The 20459-nt window shown below is 36.8% G+C and overlaps 1 protein-coding gene across 2 annotated transcripts; it reads left to right on the top strand.

Moving 5' to 3' along the window:
* Nucleotides 1–206: 206 nt before the first annotated feature.
* LOC143226784 (BTB/POZ domain-containing protein 6-like) lies at nucleotides 207–19697 on the top strand. 2 transcript variants are annotated; one of them, XM_076458196.1, is made up of 3 exons: nucleotides 207–313; nucleotides 12897–13160; nucleotides 17857–19697. In XM_076458196.1, the coding sequence occupies exons 2-3, from the start codon at nucleotides 12910–12912 to the stop codon at nucleotides 18944–18946; spliced, it is 1341 nt and encodes a 446-aa protein (XP_076314311.1). In that variant the 5' UTR covers nucleotides 207–313; nucleotides 12897–12909; the 3' UTR covers nucleotides 18947–19697. The 2 variants fall into 2 exon arrangements, with proteins under 2 accessions (XP_076314311.1, XP_076314310.1); XM_076458195.1 differs by lacking the exon at nucleotides 207–313 and adding an exon at nucleotides 7831–7934 and having other exon boundaries at nucleotides 17857–19696.
* The last annotated feature ends 762 nt before the right edge of the window (nucleotides 19698–20459 follow it).

Below are 20459 nucleotides of genomic sequence, written 5' to 3'. Positions count from 1 at the left end.
ATAGTGTTATCGAGTGGCACTTATACAATATAGTTCGCACGTTGTACTTTATCAAATCACCTGATACTCTGAAAACAAGGGTTGCACCATCTTTTTAATTACGTTTTTCAATTTTTTTATGCCATCTTCAGTTGTGAAACTTTATGATGCACTGCACATTACTTTTATGACTCCACTTGTCAAATTTTATGATAATAATGTAGTTCAACTTATATTGACCAGAAGGTCAGTGTTGGTGGTTCAGTTAACTTCCAGAGATGCCTTTATTTTAAAAATCTAGTGTTTTCTCATTTGGACCATCATGGGGATCCTGGTAAGTACTTTCAACTCGTTCTTCCTTGTTGGGTGACTCGCTATAACTTTAAACACCAGCTTTGTCTTTCTCGGGTTCATCAGTCTCAGACTCCTGATCAAGCCGTATAAAAGAGGTGTGTTTCTGACGTATGGTCGATGCCACTTACTTAGGTATTTTATGTGCACTTTTGGGATTCTTAAATTCTGTTAGATGAGTCTACCTAATAATAGAAGTATTGGTAAAGGAAAGTAGGAAGTACGTCTAAATTTAACTACTAACTGAATTTTACGCTAAAAATGAATGGAATGTATACAATGTCGTAACACGAAAGGAAAACAATATTTATTCGTTCAACAGACAAAACACAGTGTGTTTGTTACTATTAAGACAGTGGATGGATATCTACTATTGGGTTTGTAAATTAATTAACTGGCTTTTTCCTTCAAAAAGTTTTCGTGTAACCATCTCTCTTGACATTCTATGTAAAAGTGTACCTAAATCTAACACCTGTATTTAACGTTGTGTTGATCAATAGTGACTAGCACGCACACGGGACTGGTCGTTCTCATTCGACAAAGGAAAGGCCAATCTCTATATATAATCTGCCTTACCAGTGAAGAAAACTACTTTCATTGAGCTTCTCGCACTACTACAACGTTACAACAATATTTTGCTCTGGATAAAACATGATTTATCTGTATAACTGGGACGAACGTGGTACTGAGGTAGTGATGAGACTGTGGAAGGTTCTTTTATTCTCAACATTTCGATTGGAGTCTTCTTCAGGAGATGCGACACCATGTACATAAGTAAGAACCTTGGCAGTAATACTGGTTTTAAATCTAACAAGTCCCGAAGGGGCTTGAGAGACAACTAGGGGTGCTTAGAAACTGTCGTTTATCTTAAACCACATGCGAATTTAAAGTCTTGTCCTACTTGAACTGGAAAGACAGTATAGGCTGCATGGAAGGTTATAATGCATACCAGTTAGCCTTTAGGGTGTTTTAGAGCGTAATTTTATCAATTATTTCTTAAAAAAGATTTGTTGATTATTATTAGCTGTCTAAATATCTGGAAGTAATGCTGTAAATGAAAACAACAACCGTGAGCAAGAGAAACGAAAAGAAGGGAAGATGTTCTTGACTGAGTCTTGAGCTCGGTATGACAGGGACGGCAAGTGTTTCCCGCATGTGTTGGAAAAACACACGGGGTGACGTCAGAAGCACGGTAGAGGTAAGGTGGTCTTTGATTGGCTACAGTGTTTGTTTATTTGTTTTTGAATTTCGCGCAAAGCTACTCGAGAGCTATCCGCGCTAGCCGTCCCTAATTTAGCAGTGTAAGACTAGAGGGAAGGCAGCTAGTCGTCACCATCCACCGCCAACTCTTGGGCTACTCTTTTACCAATGAATAGTGGGATTGACCATCACATTATAACGCCCCCCACGGCTGAAAGGGCGAGAATGTTTAATGCGATGGGGATTCGAATCTGTGACTCTCAAATTACAAGTCAAACGCCTTAACCACCTGGCCGTGCTGGGCCGGCTGTAGTGACTAATGATGTTTCACGAAATTGGGAGTTCCTAAATTAAAAATGACATATAATAAACAGGCATTTGTGAAGTTTAATGCTTAAAGGTTAGGTCAATGTGTAGATATTATTAGGCAAAAATAAAAAGTATTTAATTGAGGCTCGACATTAGATTTTAGCGATGACGTAGAGAGGCACCTTTTCAGGGCTGGAATCACAGGATCTAAGCCATCGACGAACAATTTTGCTGTGAGAGTTGTGGAACGAGAGTACCAATAGAAAACCCAATTTTAAGGCCAGGACGCCAAATTAAACATCATGCTGTGCCTGGGGGAAGCTGAAATGGAAGTAAAATAAGGATTATAAGAAACAAAAGAATGAGTAAACCATGAGGAGACACTAATTCAACGATAAAATATTAATCAGGCAACAATAGGTAATGTTGATTAGGTTAGGGAAAATCCGTCGGAGTATGACACCATGGTGCCTCACAAGGTTACTTATCTAAATTTTCCCGAAACCTGGTTGCTTTGTCTTGTCACACCTTGATTGGTCTACTGTCGCCGTCTGTAGACCATCATCTGACCAACCTGCATTCTGCTCATGTTTCATCATGGCTTGCATCCACTTCCACCGACTCGTGAAATCGTGTAATTATTTTCTAATAAGACACAAGTCGCCGTCATTGTTTTCTTCTGTTGTTTTCTTCATTCCTCTGATAATTTTAGTTTACTGCTTCCTCTGCATGTGCAGCTATCGCATTGGTTTGTTGTGTCCTCTGACATCAACATTGTGTTTACTTAGTCTTGTTGTCAGACCCTATCATATGGAATGCTGTTTACTATGCTGCTTTCTGTTTTGTTCCTGTCTTCTGTCCTCTACCACCTCCCCTATTTTTATTCCCGTTTTCGTTATCACCTTCGTGGTTGTGTGTTTATTTGTTTTTATAGTAAAGCCACATCGGGCTATCTACCATGTCCACCGAGGGTAATCGAACCTCTGATTTTAGTATCGTGAATCCGAAAAGTTATTCAAGGCAGGGGACTTGTGGTTGTAAGTTTCAAAATCTGTTGATGGGACTTGCATTCCGGGCGCTGGAGACTATGAACCTCTTGTGGTGGTGGTCTACAGACGGCGATAGGGGACCAATCAGGGAGTGGCAAACGATTACAAAAATATGTATAAAATACCCTTGTAAGGTATCACATTCTCGTAATTTCCTAAAGAAGGCTTATTGTTATAATTTTGAGAATAAAATATTCTATCATAACGTTGATAGTCTATTTGGTATCTTAGTATTAACATGAAGAATACTTAGAATGAAATTAATTTAACGGTTGAACACGTGTTATACAAGAAACTGCATAGCGTCAGAATAAATGAAGACTTTTGAAATTTTCTAAATCAAAATAAGAAACTAGAAAACTTGTGGTAGAAATTACTTTAGCCATTAGGCCTAAGGCCCTTCACAAAAATGAAATTTCACTCAGAACTTATCACTTTCAATTACTGTTTTTGTCTTGTGAAAATAAAATCGAAGCCCTGATCGTTCTTACCCTTTATTTATTAAACACTAGCGCATAGCTTGTCTAAAATGACAGAGCAAGTACGACCACCCCTCACCCCACAGTATACTCTAGTCTCATATTTTAGAGCTAACTGAAATAAATAAATTTTGCGAAATCAAGCTTGCCCAACAAAGAGGCAGAAAAGTGCAGTCGAAGCAATCAGACGTCAGTAAATTCTTTAGTGAGGCAATCACAATTAAGATTATTCATGAAAGAAATTCGTGGTGTATTCATAGAAAGGTATTGGTAAAAATCAGTTAGGTGAACAACTCCTAATATATATAGTAAAGCCAGTGTGTTTTAGTAACACTAAATTCAAACAATGGCTTTCATTCCATGTTGCTTAACAATAAAAGGATAACATAATATTGGGCCTGGCATGGCCAAGCGCGTAAGGCGTGCGACTCGTAATCCGAGGGTCGCGGGTTCGCGCCTGCGTCGCGCTAAACATGCTCGCCCTCCCAGCCGTGGGGGTGTATAATGTGACGGTCAATCCCACTATTCGTTTGTAAAAGAGTAGCCCAAGAGTTGGCGGTGGGTGGTGATGACTAGCTGCCTTCCCTCTAGTCTTACACTGCTAAATTAGGGACGGCTAGCACAGATAGCCCTCGAGTAGCTTTGTGCAAAATTCAAAACAAACAAACAAACATAATATTGTTGTTATTCTCTGAACTGAAAGTATAAAATTAAACGTATAGACAGCAAAACTAGAAACATATTTGTTTAGTTCTTAATTTAGAATTGCTGTTTATAAAGAGGTTTATTTTTTATTATAAAACGTTGGTGATATAACAGAAAGAAGTTTAATACAAAAACAATTTAAGTTTAAAATTGGATCGATATTTTGGCTTGCGTCACAAATTTTATTCACTTGGCTCTAGGCTAGATGATCTAAACACTCACTACACCTATAAAGTTTCACAATATTCCCATTCTACTTTGTCACTATTCGTGATATCGGACAGACATTAATCGAACTATTGTATCTGGCCAAGCGTGTTAAGGCGTGCGACTCGTAATCTGAGAGTCGCGAGTTCGCATCCCCGTCGCGCCAGACATGCTCGCACTTTTAGCCGTGGGGGCATTATGATGTTACGGTCAATCCCACTATTCGTTGGTAAAAGAGTAGCCCAAGAGTTGGCGGCGGGTGGTGATGACTAGCTGCCTTCCCTCTAGTCTTACACTACTAAATTAAGGACGGCTAGCACAGATAGCCCTCGAGTAGCTTTGTGCGAAATTAAAAAACAAACAAACTATTGTACCTGGATAAATACAATTTGGCTTTTATGACTCCTCCTATTTCGAAAAATGAATAGAAATCTATCGTGACGTGAAACACACTTGTTTTCAAATTGATTATATGCTAATTAAATAACCTATAAAAATTGGATAGAAGCAGTTCCAAGAGAACTGGGGTAAGAAAAAAAAGCAATACAAAGATATAATAATTCCTCCTTTTTAAGACTTTATGTACATTGTTTTACCAACAAACAGGGATACAGTAAATTAATGTGTGCAGTTATTTAGTTCGAATAGAAGTGTAATTTTTCTATTGTTTTCTTTCTTTCTCAGAACATGTGAATATATTCTTGACACAAGGCGAAACAGCATTTTGGGCAAGAATTTTATTCATTTCAATAAACTGTACTTGATTTCTGGTTTTCAATAACAAATTACATTGAAAGAAAGATATAAATCTTAGAATAGCTATTGTTCAAACTATTCATTAACGTCTTGTGGTACTTCAAACAACAAAGATTGGGAAAAGACAGAATGAACGTCATTACATTAGTATCACTAGAAGATTTAATTATTCACAAATTCGCAGTGTAATATAGCTAACACCTGGCTAAAAGATGACTGTGAAGTGTTGTGGGACTGTCAGTGTATTAAAATCACCTTTTGTAATGTACTGGATGTAAATAACTCTGTATGTTGATATCAGTATTTACTGGATGTAGATAACTCTGTGATGTTATCAGTGATGTACTGGATGTAAATAACTCTGTATGTTGATATCAGTAATTTACTGGATGTAGATAACTCTGTGATGTTATCAGTGATGTACTGGATGCATATAATTCTGTGTGTTGTTATCTGTGATGCACTGGATGTATATAATTCTTTGTGCTGTTATCAGTGATTTAATGGATGTAGATAACATGGTGTTATGAGTGACGTAATGGATGTAGATAACATGGTGTTATGAGTGACGTAATGGATGTAGATAACTCTGTATTCTTATGAACAAAAAAATTTATGCCACGCTTGTAACGTTTGAATGTATTAATAAAGGGATGGCCTTTATAACAGTTTGGTTATTTATCATTTGCAAGATGTTCACGTAGAAAGCTTGATGATGTCATAAAATTAGAGAACCCTAGGTATTAATGAAAAAACTTGAAGCTCTGAGATATCAGTTGTTGTATCAACGCAAAGCCACACAATGTGCAATATCTGCTTTGTCCATCACGAGGGGCTCGAACACAGAATTTTAGCATTAAAAGTCCATAAAGTTACCACTGACTCATCGGAGAATGAGAATGGATAAGTGAAAATGTGCACGAAAGTTACCAGGAACCCATTTTCTTTCAAATAAAATTGTAATCGTTTTACTAGAGTCGTTCAACTGACAGGTAATCTCGTTTGCGATTCAAGCGTGGGTGTCCTTATCAGAAACTCTAATAAATCCACTTAGGTTAATTACATACAGAACTTTAGGCTAATAAAGAACCCACCACGTGCAGGATGAAGAGAAACGTTTCTCACCATACTCGCTTGTCTTCTCATCTGGAAGAATTATAGACTGAAATGACTAGCACGTGAACGATGAGGTGATATTTCTTATGAAGATATTTAATCATCTGATAATAAATATCGATCGTGGTTCTCAGAAAGCACGTGTTTAAGCTATGCCTTACATACGATTGATGACGTACTCGCAGTGACGTCATACAGCTAATTTTTAGTGGGGAGATGAGAAAGCAGAGTGTCATGTCATTGGTGGGTTAATTCACGATGTTAAAAAACAAGTAGTTTCAAGAACAATAGAATTGAAATAAAAAACCTGTAACCCGAGCGCTTTCGAAATATGGACCTTTCTTCTTCAGGAGAAAATTGACTCCCAATTTTTATTTATAGGGTTTTTATTTGATTGGTGGTAAATAATAACAATAATAGAAATGATAAAAAGAGGTAGTGTGGGGGGATGGGTGCATTCTGCTTTTAATATAATTCAGTTTCCACTGTTACTTTGATTAACTTATTCGTTTCCAACATGGACGAACGACTCGGCATGGCCAGGTGGGTTAAGGCATTCGACTCGTAATCTGAGGATCGCGGGTTCGAATCCCCGTCGCAACAAACATGTTCGCTCTTTTAGCCGTGGGAAAGTTATAATGTGACGGTCAATCCCACTATTCGTTGGTAAAAGAGTAGCCCAAAAGTTGGCGGTGGGTGGTGATGACTAGCTTCCTTCCCTCTAGTCTTACACTGCTAAATTAGGGACGGCTAGCGCAGATAGCCCTCGTGTAGCTTTGCGTGAAATTCAAAACAAATACGGACAAATGTTTTCAACATACTGGATTTAATGTTTACACATGGATTATTAAATCAGTTTATCGAAAACACATAGGGGTACGTTCCGCCGTAGCCTATGGGCCTTACCGATATTGAGAAGTTACGATTTACTTAATAGTTTTAAAAAATAAAGAAAACCATAAGTAGTTTGCTATTTAGAATCCCCCTTACCCTGATGGGACGACGATAAGTTTACAGATGTGAAGGGATTGATTTCACGCGTTTGACACAGTAGAGAGTCATATGTGGCTTTTGTCTAAAACAAACTGCAGCCTGCTGAATGAATAAAAAATATAAATTAAACTTATTTTTACCAAATCTTTAGAATTTTCTTATTTAATGCACTTTTGAAATTTAATTTAATATATTTTACTGTGTTACAAAAGAATGGATAAAAAAGCAAAATATATTATTGTGTGGCTTTACAGTTTTGCAGTGGAAATAGAAGTTAGGATTTTTTTTTGAGTCCATGAAGGATTGGCAATTTATTATGTCAAGGGAAAGTACAATTATTTTGGCTTGGTAAGGTCTGTAAAGGTATCCACAATTAGAACACTATTTTCATTTTTTCTTATACTGCACATGTATGTGTACTAATTAATATTTTTTAGTATGTTTAGTATCGTATTTGAACTCTTTAGTCGATAAATTAAACCAGGCTTTTCCGAGATCAAGAAATTTATTATGAAACTTAATTAGTTACCTGTAAAGATGCATAAACGTTTTATAAACGGTTTCAGAATGTGAGACTAAAATCCAAATGAAACTAAGTACGTTTCCATGGCAATCAGTAAAGCTTATCCAATGTTGAGGTAGGTGGCTGAAAGTTGAACTTATAACACAGATTCAGATACGTGAGCGAATCATCCGAATATATGGCAACAGAGGAGTTGGTTACCAATGGTGGAAGCAGTTTGCAGGCGATAAATTTTAAGGGTAGATCCAATATTATATGCCTCACAAGGTAAGATATAAGCGTTATTTCTTCACAAGTATGGTTTAACGTTTTCATAAAAGTTAAGAAAAACAACCTTTACACTTCAGATAAATATAAAATAATATATTTGGAATTAAACCAACATTTCGCCTTTGCGTCTTCTTCAGGGTTAATATACATAACAGTTATGTATTTTAACCCTGAAAAAGTCGTGAAGGCGAAACCTTGATTTGAATAAAAATGTATTATTCTATATTTATCTCGAGTGTACAGGTTGTCTTGTCTTAACTTTTATCAAAATGTGTATATCCCTTCAGTATGCACTACAAAATTCTGAATAGTTTTAACGTGATAAAAATGTTGACTAATATTTACTATAGGCCTAGTTTCAAATACATGTACGCGCTCAACAAAGTATTGTATCTGGAAACGATAGTTATTCCACTTGGAGAAGAACATTTGAAGTCAGCAAACGATTATAAGAATAGATTTTAGGCTGTGGATTTTCTGCTTTGCATATTCAGGATTTGTGTCTAACCTCATAATAAGGTTTATAACTTCATCGCAATTTCTGTCGGAAAGAACAGACTTTTAGCTTTTAAGCAGGGCCTGGCATGGCCTAGCGCGTTCAGGCGTGCGCTTCGTAATCTGAGGGTCGCGGATTCGCGCCCGAGTCGCGCCAAAACATGCTCGCCTTCCCAACCGTGGGAGCGTTATAATGTGACGGTCAATCCCACTATTCGTTGGTAAAAGAGTAGCCCAAGAATTGGCGGTGGGTGGTGATGACTAGCTGCCTTCCCTCTAGCCTTACACTGCTAAATTAGGGACTCCTAGCACAGATAACCCTCGAGTTGCTTTGTGCGAAATTCCCAAACAAACAAAAGCTTTTAAGCCTAAATCAATATTAAGAGTTAAACATCCAATAAAAAACAGTTATGACATGTTTTTTTCCTTTACACGTTGTTGAATTCACTGAGTTTGAGCTTGAACACCACGTTGTAAATTAATGTAAACAACGTATTACATTCACCGTAAACAGAGGGCGTATCTAAACTTTTTACCGATGAATAAGCTCAAAGACAGATTTTCTGTGGCTCTGGTGCTGAGACTTATAAAATAATAATAAGTTCTCTCTCAAATCTCGGTGTCGATGCTGGGTTGTCTTAGCTTCATCTATTCAATAAACAACAGTGAAATATGTTGGGGTCGCTCTTTGTGACGTTCAGCCATATAAATCGCTGATGCCTTTTAAAGTGTACAGTTGTATCATCCAAGTGTCAGCATTTACATGTTTCTCTACAAAACAATACATGATGACGAGTTCTACTTCAGAAGTTTCCAGAGTTCCTTTCATCGCTAGCCATCTGTATAGCAAAAAAAAAAAAAAAAGCGCATTCACTTCAATACTGCATGACCTATCTGAAGTTTAAACTATCGTCCTTCTAGGTGGCCCGGTATGGCCAAGTGGGTTAAAGCGTTCGACTTCTAATCTGAAGGAGGCGAGTTCGAATCCCTGCGTACTGAACATGCTCGCCCTCTCAGCTGTGGGGGTGTTATAATGTGACGGTCAGTTTTACTATTCGTGGGTAAAAGAGTAGCTTAAGAGTTGGCGGTGGGTGGTGATGACTAGCTGCCTTCCCTCTAGTTTTACGCTGCTAAATTAGGGACGGCTAACGCAGATAGCCCTTGAGTGGCTTCGCGCGAAATTCAAAACAAACAAACAATTCTTGTAGCTAATGGGTTAGGATACCCTTTCTGCAGCATTTCTTCTGTAACAGGTAATCACCTGTTCTTTAGTGTATTGTACTTGTGATAAGTCACTGATATATATGTGACACTGATGGATACAGGAATACTGGTTAACTCTAATTTTACTTTGTTCACTACTTTCTCATTCATTGTGAGCATTCCAATTCAACTTAGTTAGATTTCCCAGTAATCTGTTCAGAGGAAAACCTACGATGACAAGAGGACAGGCCAAGAAACTTTAAGACTCACGTAAGTTCGTTGAATTTGGCATGTTTTGAAAAGATCCGATCTCTGATGAGTCAGTAAAGATTCCCTATTTAGCTGATTATGTGATACTCAACTGTCGACGTATTAATAAAATCCTTTTGGGTCTCAGCATCAGGTTCGCTTTCTTCCTGCTCCAGATCTTTCTTTATGATCCTTCCTTTAGATGTGTCTCTTCAAACCTGCTAGCCACAAATGCTTGGTATTTATTACAGGTCTCATCTGGTGTTGGTTTTACGGTTCCCCTATCATAATACGTATCTATACTCAGACTTATTACATGCCAGCAGGTCGACATGGCGTAGTGACCAATGTGTTGGAATTTTAAACCGAGGGTTCATGGTCCCACATTTTAAGGCCTAGGGTGTTTCATAAGAGTGACTACTAAATCCCGTATTTCATTACGGTAAATCAAGAATTTATGGCGTATGTAACTACATTTCTTCTGTAGTATCAATTCAAAACTGAAAACGATGAGCGGAGATAGCCCTTATAGCTTCAAACGAATATCTCAAACAAGTTTCTTTGTTTCTTGAATTTTGCGCAAAACTACACGAGGGCTATTTGCGCTAGCCGTTCCTAATTTAGCAGTGTAAGACTGGAGTGAAGGTAGCTAGTCATTACCACCTATTACCAACTCTTGAGTTACTCTCTTATCAACGAATAGCAGGATTGACTGTCACATTATAACGCTCCCACGTCTGGAAGGTTGAGCATGTTTGGTGTGATGGGGATATGAACCCTCAACCTTCAGATTACGAGTCGAGCGCCCTATCTGAAACAAGCAAATTATTTTGCACCGTACCTGTATATTTAACGTGTACTTGTATCGGCCACATAGGAACGTGATTTTCGTCTTTCTTTTAGTTCAAATTATGGAAACATTTCATGTAATTTAATATCATTACGTACTTGAATTTTAGCTCTAAGCAAGCTCTGTACTTTAGAGAGAGACAACCAATCTTGTACCGGTATGTGGTTAAATTCTAGGTCCTTACTTTATAAAAAGGAAACCAATATTTTATTGTTATTTAGTTCAGTTCTAGCATTGAACAAGCTCCGAATTTTATAGAAGAACAACCAGTCTTTTATCGTTATTTAATTAACTTCTAGCACTGAACAAGCTCCTTACTTTATAGAAAGACGATCAATCCTGTTATTCGGTTGGTGATTCTAACCGACTGGTTTCCTTGCTTTTGGTCAACAGTACTAAATTATGGATGATCTCGGATGGCCGTATTTGAACTTAAGATCCATTGATCTGGCTGTGCAGGCCATAATTTTGTAAGGTGCTATCGAGAAGAACCAAATATGAATCTCTGGAATACAATGGATGTAACCTATCAGACCAATTGAAACTCTAGAAGATATGAGTGAGTTCTGAACAAACATTATGAAGCTAGTGTTAATAAGTACGTCTAATTAAGATGTTTCCAAACTACTCCATTCTTTTGTTGTTTGAGATCCATTTCACGTTGAAAACTTATTAAGAAATTCAGTCCACTGACGTAGTTTTGTTATGTGTTTGTCACGCTCTGGATGGAACCATCATTAAAATATTTATATACTATTGACCAAACTAAAACATACGTCACTGTTCTAAGCTTGTTCCACTACTCAGTGGGTACCATTAAAATGCATGCTTTTCACCGTGATATGGTTGCAAATGAACTCAATCAAGGTTACCGCAGTGTAAGCCTACATGAAGTATTCTAGGGTTACAGATTTGAACTGTTTCACCGTATCCATGACAACCAACACAACAGAAATCCCACGCGTATTTTTTATTATTAATTTACCTTATTACCGAATAATCTGTGTAAAAGCATATTTCTAAGTGAAAGCCAATTACGTGATAACCTAATTGTCCTATTTTAGTACTTTTGTATTTCGAGAACGTTTTGACTGTGTTACATACTAATAACTTTCCACCATCAGACAGGACGATCGAAACATTTTCTACGTTATTCTTAAGCCTAAACACCTACTTAAAGTTTCTATGCTCGGAAACATTCCTCTAGACGTCTAACTCTTTATATCAAACACTTACTAGGAAGTTAAATGTACTAATTGACAAATCTGAAGAGTATATTCTAAAGACGGCTGGTATGGGCATTATTATGGGTACTTAATTAAAGTTTTAATACCCATACCAACATTTTTACTTCAAATTGGGTTTCTCGTCGTTGTGAAATCTGTAGAGTATTTGCAGAGCAACTCAGTGTTAAACGTATAAAACAACCCCTGTCGCTTGAAATTGCAGTTTATTCAAATGAAACACTTATCACCAACCTCTTAAGCAAACGACCCGACGTGGCCAGGTGGTTAAGGCACTCGACTCGTAATCTGAGGGTCGCGGGTTCGAATACCCGTCACACCAACATGCTCGCTCTTTCAGCCATGGGGGCGTTATAATGTGACGGTCAATACCACTATTGCAGGTAGCCATCGAGTAGCTTTACGCGGAATCCGAAACAAAGCAAACTTCTGAAGTTATATTTGTAAATTAGTCATTTGAACTATTATTTATGTTTTAAGAAAGAACAGGACAACAGTTATATTATTCTTTTGATTATAAGAGAGACAAACTGAACACCAATCAGGTTGCAAAATGATCAATCAGTTGAAAGCAAAAAGTTCAACAAATAATTTGGTTTGGAAGCCATAATGATGGAGAAATGAGTTCCGAAATTGTTTTTTTTTTTGGGTAAATAAAAGAAAAGAACCACCAGAGGTTCTTTGAGGTAGTGACAAATTACGACACATAACACTTTAATTTAATAAGAAAACTGAGTCCACAATCCCCCCCCCAATAGATAATGTGCAAAAACAGTAGTTCTCAGAAAAGTTTATTTTTAATCCGCATTACGTGTTAAATTCCACTAGCACTGATGTGAGTAATTGGATTCGCCTTCAAATCTTAGACAGTCACGAGCGACACTGAATATTTGAATAAACATCCTATTGCTTTGGCAGGATGTAACCTATAATGAAGGACTGGCAGATGGACAGCAAAAAAGTTCTACATCGTACGTCCTCGCTGCTTCAGAACAAGTCCTTCACTGACGTCACCTTCATCGTTGGACCGACAACGGCGTCCAAAAAGTACGTTGGTCACAAGGTCCTTCTGGCCATGACGAGTCCTGTGTTCGAGTCTATGTTCTACGGAGACATGGCAGACAAGGCTAAAGTCATTCGTGTAGCAGATATTGCTCCAATTGGATTCGAAAACCTTCTCAGGTAAAACAGTAACATTGAAAAAAAAATGAACTTGTAAGGATTTTTGTGAATTTATAAATTATGTATTTTTATACCACACATCTGATAGTAGTGACACCTACTGGATACTAACTAACTGGAAAAACTGAAAGCATATGTCTGGTTTAAAAAACCTTACTTAAAACGTAAAAGAAACAACAACAGAAACTAAGGGATACTATCTATTTGGTAATGGTAACCTACAGGGTAAAGTATATTTGAGGGTAAGGCATCCTGCAGGGAATTTGTTACGAAAAGAAAATTAATTATCGAATAAATGTTTCATAATAACGAAACCTATAAGTTAATAGGTATTCAGTAGTAGAAACATATTGGATAATAGGTACTTACAGAGACAAAACAATCTGTATTTCACAGAATGGAGATGTACGGAGTAGCATATTTGATAGTGGCAACCCACAGAATGAGATACAGTGGAACCCGACTAAGCGCCCACCCCTCAGATTCGGTCACCCCTTGAAAATGGCCATTCAATCACAGTCCCTTTTTTTGTTTACATAATCCCTAATTATGTACAGTGGACCCCCTCTAATCAGGCCAGTGTGTCTCAGTCCTGAAGGTGACAGCTTTAGAGGGGTTCCACCTCAGAGAAAAAGAAACAGGACAGTTAAACAGTACAAAACAATACTTCATTAATGACAACCTACAGAATGAGATACATCTGAGAGAAAAGAAACAGGACAGTTAAACAGTACAGAACAATACTTCATTAATGACAACCTACAGAATAAGATATATCTGAGAGAAAAGAAACAGGACAGTTAAACAGTACAGAACAATACTTCATTAATGACAACCTACAGAATAAGACATATCTGAGAGAAAAGAAACAGGACAGTTAAACAGTACAGAACAATACTTCATTAATGACAACCTACAGAATAAGACATATCTGAGAGAAAAGAAACAGGACAGTTAAACAGTACAGAACAATACTTCATTAATGACAACCTACAGAATAAGACATATCTGAGAGAAAAGAAACAGGACAGTTAAACAGTACAGAACAATACTTCATTAATGACAACCTACAGAATAAGACATATCTGAGAGAAAAGAAACAGGACAGTTAAACAGTACAGAACAATAATTCATTAATGACAACCTACAGAATAAGATCCATCTGAGAGAAAAGAAACAGGACAGTTAAACAGTACAGAACAATACTTCATTAATGACAACCTACAGAATAAGATACATCTGAGAGAAAAGAAACAGGACAGTTAAACAGTACAGAACAAGACTTCATTAATGACAACCTACAGAATAAGATACATCTGAGAGGAAAGAAACAGGACAGTTAAACAGTATAGAACAATACTTCATTAATGACAACCTACAGAATAAGATACATCTGAGAGAAAAGAAACAGGACAGTTAAACAGTACAGAACAATACTTCATTAATGACAACCTACAGAATAAGATATATCTGAGAGAAAAGAAACAGGACAGTTAAACAGTACAGAACAAGACTTCATTAATGACAACCTACAGAATAAGATACATCTGAGAGAAAAGAAACAGGACAGTTAAACAGTACAGAACAAGACTTAATTAATGACAACCTACAGAATAAGATACATCTGAGAGAAAAGAAACAGGACAGTTAAACAGTACAGAACAAGACTTCATTAATGACAACCTACAGAATAAGATACATCTGAGAGAAAAGAAACAGGACAGTTAAACAGTACAGAACAATACTTCATTAATGACAACCTACAGAATAAGATACATCTGAGAGAAAAGAAACAGGACAGTTAAACAGTACAGAACAATACTTCATTAATGACAACCTACAGAATAAGATATATCTGAGAGAAAAGAAACAGGACAGTTAAACAGTACAGAACAAGACTTCATTAATGACAACCTACAGAATAAGATACATCTGAGAGAAAAGAAACAGGACAGTTAAACAGTACAGAACAAGACTTAATTAATGACAACCTACAGAATAAGATACATCTGAGAGAAAAGAAACAGGACAGTTAAACAGTACAGAACAAGACTTAATTAATGACAACCTACAGAATAAGATACATCTGAGAGAAAAGAAACAGGACAGTTAAACAGTACAGAACAATACTTCATTAATGACAACCTACAGAATAAGATACATCTGAGAGAAAAGAAATAGGACAGTTAAACAGTACAGAACAAGACTTCATTAATGACAACCTACAGAATAAGATACATCTGAGAGAAAAGAAACAGGACAGTTAAACAGTACAGAACAAGACTTAATTAATGACAACCTACAGAATAAGATACATCTGAGAGAAAAGAAACAGGACAGTTAAACAGTACAGAACAAGACTTAATTAATGACAACCTACAGAATAAGATATATCTGAGAGAAAAGAAACAGGACAGTTAAACAGTACAGAACAGGACTTAATTAATGACAACCTACAGAATAAGATACATCTGAGAGAAAAGAAACAGGACAGTTAAACAGTACAGAACAATACTTCATTAATGACAACCTACAGAATAAGATACATCTGAGAGAAAAGAAACAGGACAGTTAAACAGTACAGAACAAGACTTCATTAATGACAACCTACAGAATAAGATACATCTGAGAGAAAAGAAACAGGACAGTTAAACAGTACAGAACAAGACTTAATTAATGACAACCTACAGAATAAGATACATCTGAGAGAAAAGAAACAGGACAGTTAAACAGTACAGAACAAGACTTAATTAATGACAACCTACAGAATAAGATATATCTGAGAGAAAAGAAACAGGACAGTTAAACAGTACAGAACAAGACTTAATTAATGACAACCTACAGAATAAGATATATCTGAGAGAGCAAACATTTGTTTGTTTCTTGAATTATGCGCAGTGTAAGACAAGAGGGAGGGCAGCTAGTCATAACTACCTACTGCCAACACTTGGGCTACTCTTTTACCAACGAATAGCGGGATTGACCGTAACATTATAACGCCCCAACGGCTGATAGGGGCGAGCATGTTTGGTGCGATGGGGATTTATCTCTCTACCCTCAGATTACCAGTCGAATGCTGTAAATGTCTGGCAGTGCCACGCCTGAGAGAAAAGAAACAGTAGACAACTACACCTCAAAACAGCACATAACCACACTTCAACTAACACAATAAAATAATACATAACCACACTTCAACTAATATATTAAAACAGTACATAACCCACTTCAACTGACTCAGTAAAATAGTACATAACCCACTTCAACAAACACAATGAAACAGTCTGTAACGCACTCAAACGAACACAGAAAACAGTACATAACCACATATCAACTAACACAATAAAACAGTAATACCCCACTTCAACTAACGCAACAAAGAGTACATAACCCATTTCAACGAACACAATGAAACAGTAAAACAGTATATAACCATACTTCAACTAACACAATAAAACAATACATAACCCATTTCAACTAACAATAAAACAGCACGTATCCGCAATTCAGCTTGAAGAATAAAACAGTAAATAACCACATTTCATCTAACACCATAAAACCGCACAAACCACACTTCAACTAACACAAAGAAGCAGTACATAACCCACTTCAACTAATACAATGAAACAGCACATAATGCACTGATATTAACACGGTAAAACAATATGTAATGCACTTAAACTGACAAATACTATATAATATATATAGACATAGAAATAGAAGGTAGACAGACACGTATATATATAGAGACGAACAAAGATATGGAAGCGAGTAAGGTTTATGTTTTTTTTTTTTTTTATTTCGTCCATAATTTAGCAGTGTAAGACTAGAGGGAAGGCAGCTAGTCATCACCACCCGCCGCCAACTCTTGGGCTACTCTTTTACCAACGAATAGTGGGATTGACCGTCACATTATAACGCCCCCACAGCTGAAAGGGCGAGCATGTTTGGCGCGACGGGGATGCGAACTCGCGACCCCCAGATTACGAGTCGCACGCCTTAACACGCTTGGCCATGCCGGGCCCAAGGTTTATTTACACAAACAACATGATAGAAGGTTGACAGACAGGCATATATAGATAAAGAAAGAAATTATTACTGTTTAAAAGATAAATATATTAACACGTGTATGTTTATATATGCATGTGCGTGCGTGCGTGCGTGCGTGTGTGTCTGTGGGAATGAACAATATGGATTTCAAGCGCATAAACTAATACAGTGAGTTTTATTTTGGGGAATGAGCTAGCTGTATAAGACCTTACAAACCAATTCCAAGAAACAGCGCCTTTTATCTTAAAATTAGGTTTTGTTTGTGTTTGTTAAGCACAAAATCCACACAGTGGATCTGTGTTCTGATCACCGCTATGGGGATGTCAAAAATTAAATATTTGCTGATTTATTATATTTAAAACAAAAAACTGTTTAGGTCAGTAATGTACTTGAGAGTGAATTAGAATAAAAATGGCATTAGGCTTAACACTTTAAAAAAAAACAAAAAAAAAGTTTCTAGCATGTCTAGACCAGTTTATAGTGTATTTACCAACAACATTAGCTTGAGGTGTGTGCTTGACCAGATGCATCCTTGGGGTCGGATGTAGCCATCCATTTATTTGTACTACTGACTAGAAGGAAGGCAGTGATTGAATAAGTAGCCCGACACTTTAAACCTTAGGACTAATTTCTTCTTCTGCTTTTCCAGATACGCCTACACTGACGCACTGAATTTTGAGAGAGTCGAAGACGCCATGTTGACAGCTATGGCCGCCAAGAAATATTTGCTGCCCCATCTCTTGCAAGAATGCTTTAACTACATCGAGATAAACGTTTCGCACACAACCGTGTGCCAGGTTTTAGAGTTCGCTCTGAGCCTCGAATCACATCACCTTGTCTTTCAGTGTCTCAACATCATCGACCGACAAACATATCATGTGTTAACATCGCCGAATTTTTCCAAAGTAAGTCTAGCTGTTCTTGAGATCATTGTGCACAGAAAACATCTCAACCTTCACTCAGAGATGATCCTCTACAGCGCCCTCTTCCTGTGGGCCCAAGAGGAATCAAAGCGACGTGGTCTTGAACCAACCATCGAGAACGTAAGGACTGTAATGGATAAGATATTGCCTTCCATTCGTTTTCTCGCCATGACAGCTGAGGATTTCAGTAAAGGACCAGCTAAAACAGGACTACTTTCTAAGGAGGAGTGTTTCTATATATTCATGAATCTTGCCTCGCCTGGTATTACATCTGTACCACAAGGAATATGTTTAGAGACTTTAAAACGTACCTCTCCGCCAGAATATTACGTGTGTACCCGCTTCAAACCCATTTCATTTCACACACCCATTCGACCATTACGAGTTTTTGGAATTCGTTTTGCTCTTACCAACATGGACGTCTTCGTTGTAGGACTTGGTATTTCTATTAGACTGGATACTGGGTATTATTCCGTTAGAAACTCGAGTTACGAAGGGTTACTTCGGTGCACGTGCAAGTTCCCGGATGAGCGTCTGGCTCGTGAAGAACTTAAAGTAAACTTTGTGCTAATGAAAGATAAAGACGTCAGAATTAAGTTTCGTAAGCCACTCTTCGCTCGTAAAGGCGTTCAATACGAAATAGAACTCCAAACACGGTCTTCTGTATCACAAGATGTCCTTGCACCCAACAACCATAGCCGCAAGCGAGAAGAAACGGCAGAGGGCGCTACATTTCAATTTTCAGCTTTCAAAAAAGGACATCAGAATGAGTTGATGGAAGTGATGGAATTTTCCGAGATTATGTTTTACTATTAAACTATAATCTTCTGGAAGATTTGTTATTGTATCATTAAACGATATCTATTTGTTTCGGTAACATTTGAAACATAGAAGATATGTTACTGTGAGTTATGGAACGGCATATCTTTGTTTTGGTAACATTTGAAACATAGAAGATATGTTACTGTGAGTTATGGAACGGCATCTCTTTGTTTTGGTAACATTTGAAACATAGAAGATATGTTACTGTGAGTTATGGAACGGCATATCTTTGTTTTGGCAACATTTGAAACGTGTGAGATATGTTACTGTGAGCAGTGGAACGGCATATCTTTGTTTTGGTAACATTTGAAACGTGTGAGATATGTTACTGTGAGTTATGGAACGGCATCTCTTTGTTTTGGTAACATTTGAAACATGGAATATACGTATGTTACATTGGAAACAACATCCTTTCTTAGAATGGGCCAACATACTTCTTGTAGAATGTTGCGAAGACATGCCGTGACATACATATGTACGTATTTAAATAAAATTTAAAGTATGATACGTATTCGAGAATTCTAATACAATTTATTTTAGTTCGAGAAAAAAAACGGATACAAATATTACATTTCATTTGAACTAAGAAATATCGTGCTCAAATGTCATAACGGAGTTTTGTGGGGAAATGTGTGGAGGACAAGAGACTTCTTGAATACATTATTAATAGAACTTTCTAATCACTAACCGTTTTTTGGATTTTGTTCATTATTTTACTAACTCGGATATAAACCAAGAAAAGAAAGATAGTCTATATCGTAAAATTTCGTACAACCTTTATTATGATTTTCTAGACCAAAACAATTGATAGATTATATTATTTACTATTAAAAGAATTCATTGTTAGCAACTGCACTTGATTTCTCACTGTCTATAGAGTATTCATTTACAAAATATAAAGATTATAGTGGATTCATAACTCAAAACACTTTCATCGTACGATTGTTAGTAACACGTGAAGCATTGTTATGTTACTAGGTAACATGTGAAGTACTGTTATGTTACTAGGTGACATGAAGCACTGTTATGTTACTAGGTGACATGTGAAGTACTGTTATGTTACTAGGTGACATGAAGCACTGTTATGTTACTAGGTGACATGTGAAGCACTGTTATGTTACTAAGTGACATGTGAAGTACTGTTATGTTACTAGATAATATGTGAAGCACTGTTATGTTACTAGGTGACATGTGAAGTACTGTTATGTTACTAGGTAACATGTGAAGTACTGTTATGTTACTAGATAATATGTGAAGTACTGTTATGTTACTAGGTAACATGTGAAGTACTGTTATGTTACTAGGTAACATGTGAAGTACTGTTATGTTACTAGATAATATGTGAAGTACTGTTATGTTACTAGGTAACATGTGAAGCACTGTTATATTACTAGGTAACATGTGAAGTACTGTTATGTTACTAGATAATATGTGAAGCACTGTTATGTTACTAGGTAACGTGAAGTACTGTTATGTTACTAGATAATATGTGAAGTACTGTTATGTT

Source organism: Tachypleus tridentatus, chromosome 9 (genome assembly GCF_004210375.1).
Source record: "Tachypleus tridentatus isolate NWPU-2018 chromosome 9, ASM421037v1, whole genome shotgun sequence".
In the NCBI taxonomy this organism is placed as follows: Eukaryota; Metazoa; Arthropoda; class Merostomata; order Xiphosura; family Limulidae; genus Tachypleus; species Tachypleus tridentatus.
This window is presented reverse-complemented; position numbering and strand designations above follow the sequence as displayed.

Coding starts and splice junctions, on each gene's coding strand:
- LOC143226784 (XM_076458196.1), top strand. CDS start 12,910: ATGAAGGACTGGCAGATGGACAGCAAAAAAGTTCTACATCGTACGTCC. Junction 13,161..17,856: donor GGATTCGAAAACCTTCTCAG/GTAAAACAGTAA, acceptor CTGCTTTTCCAG/ATACGCCTACACTGACGCAC.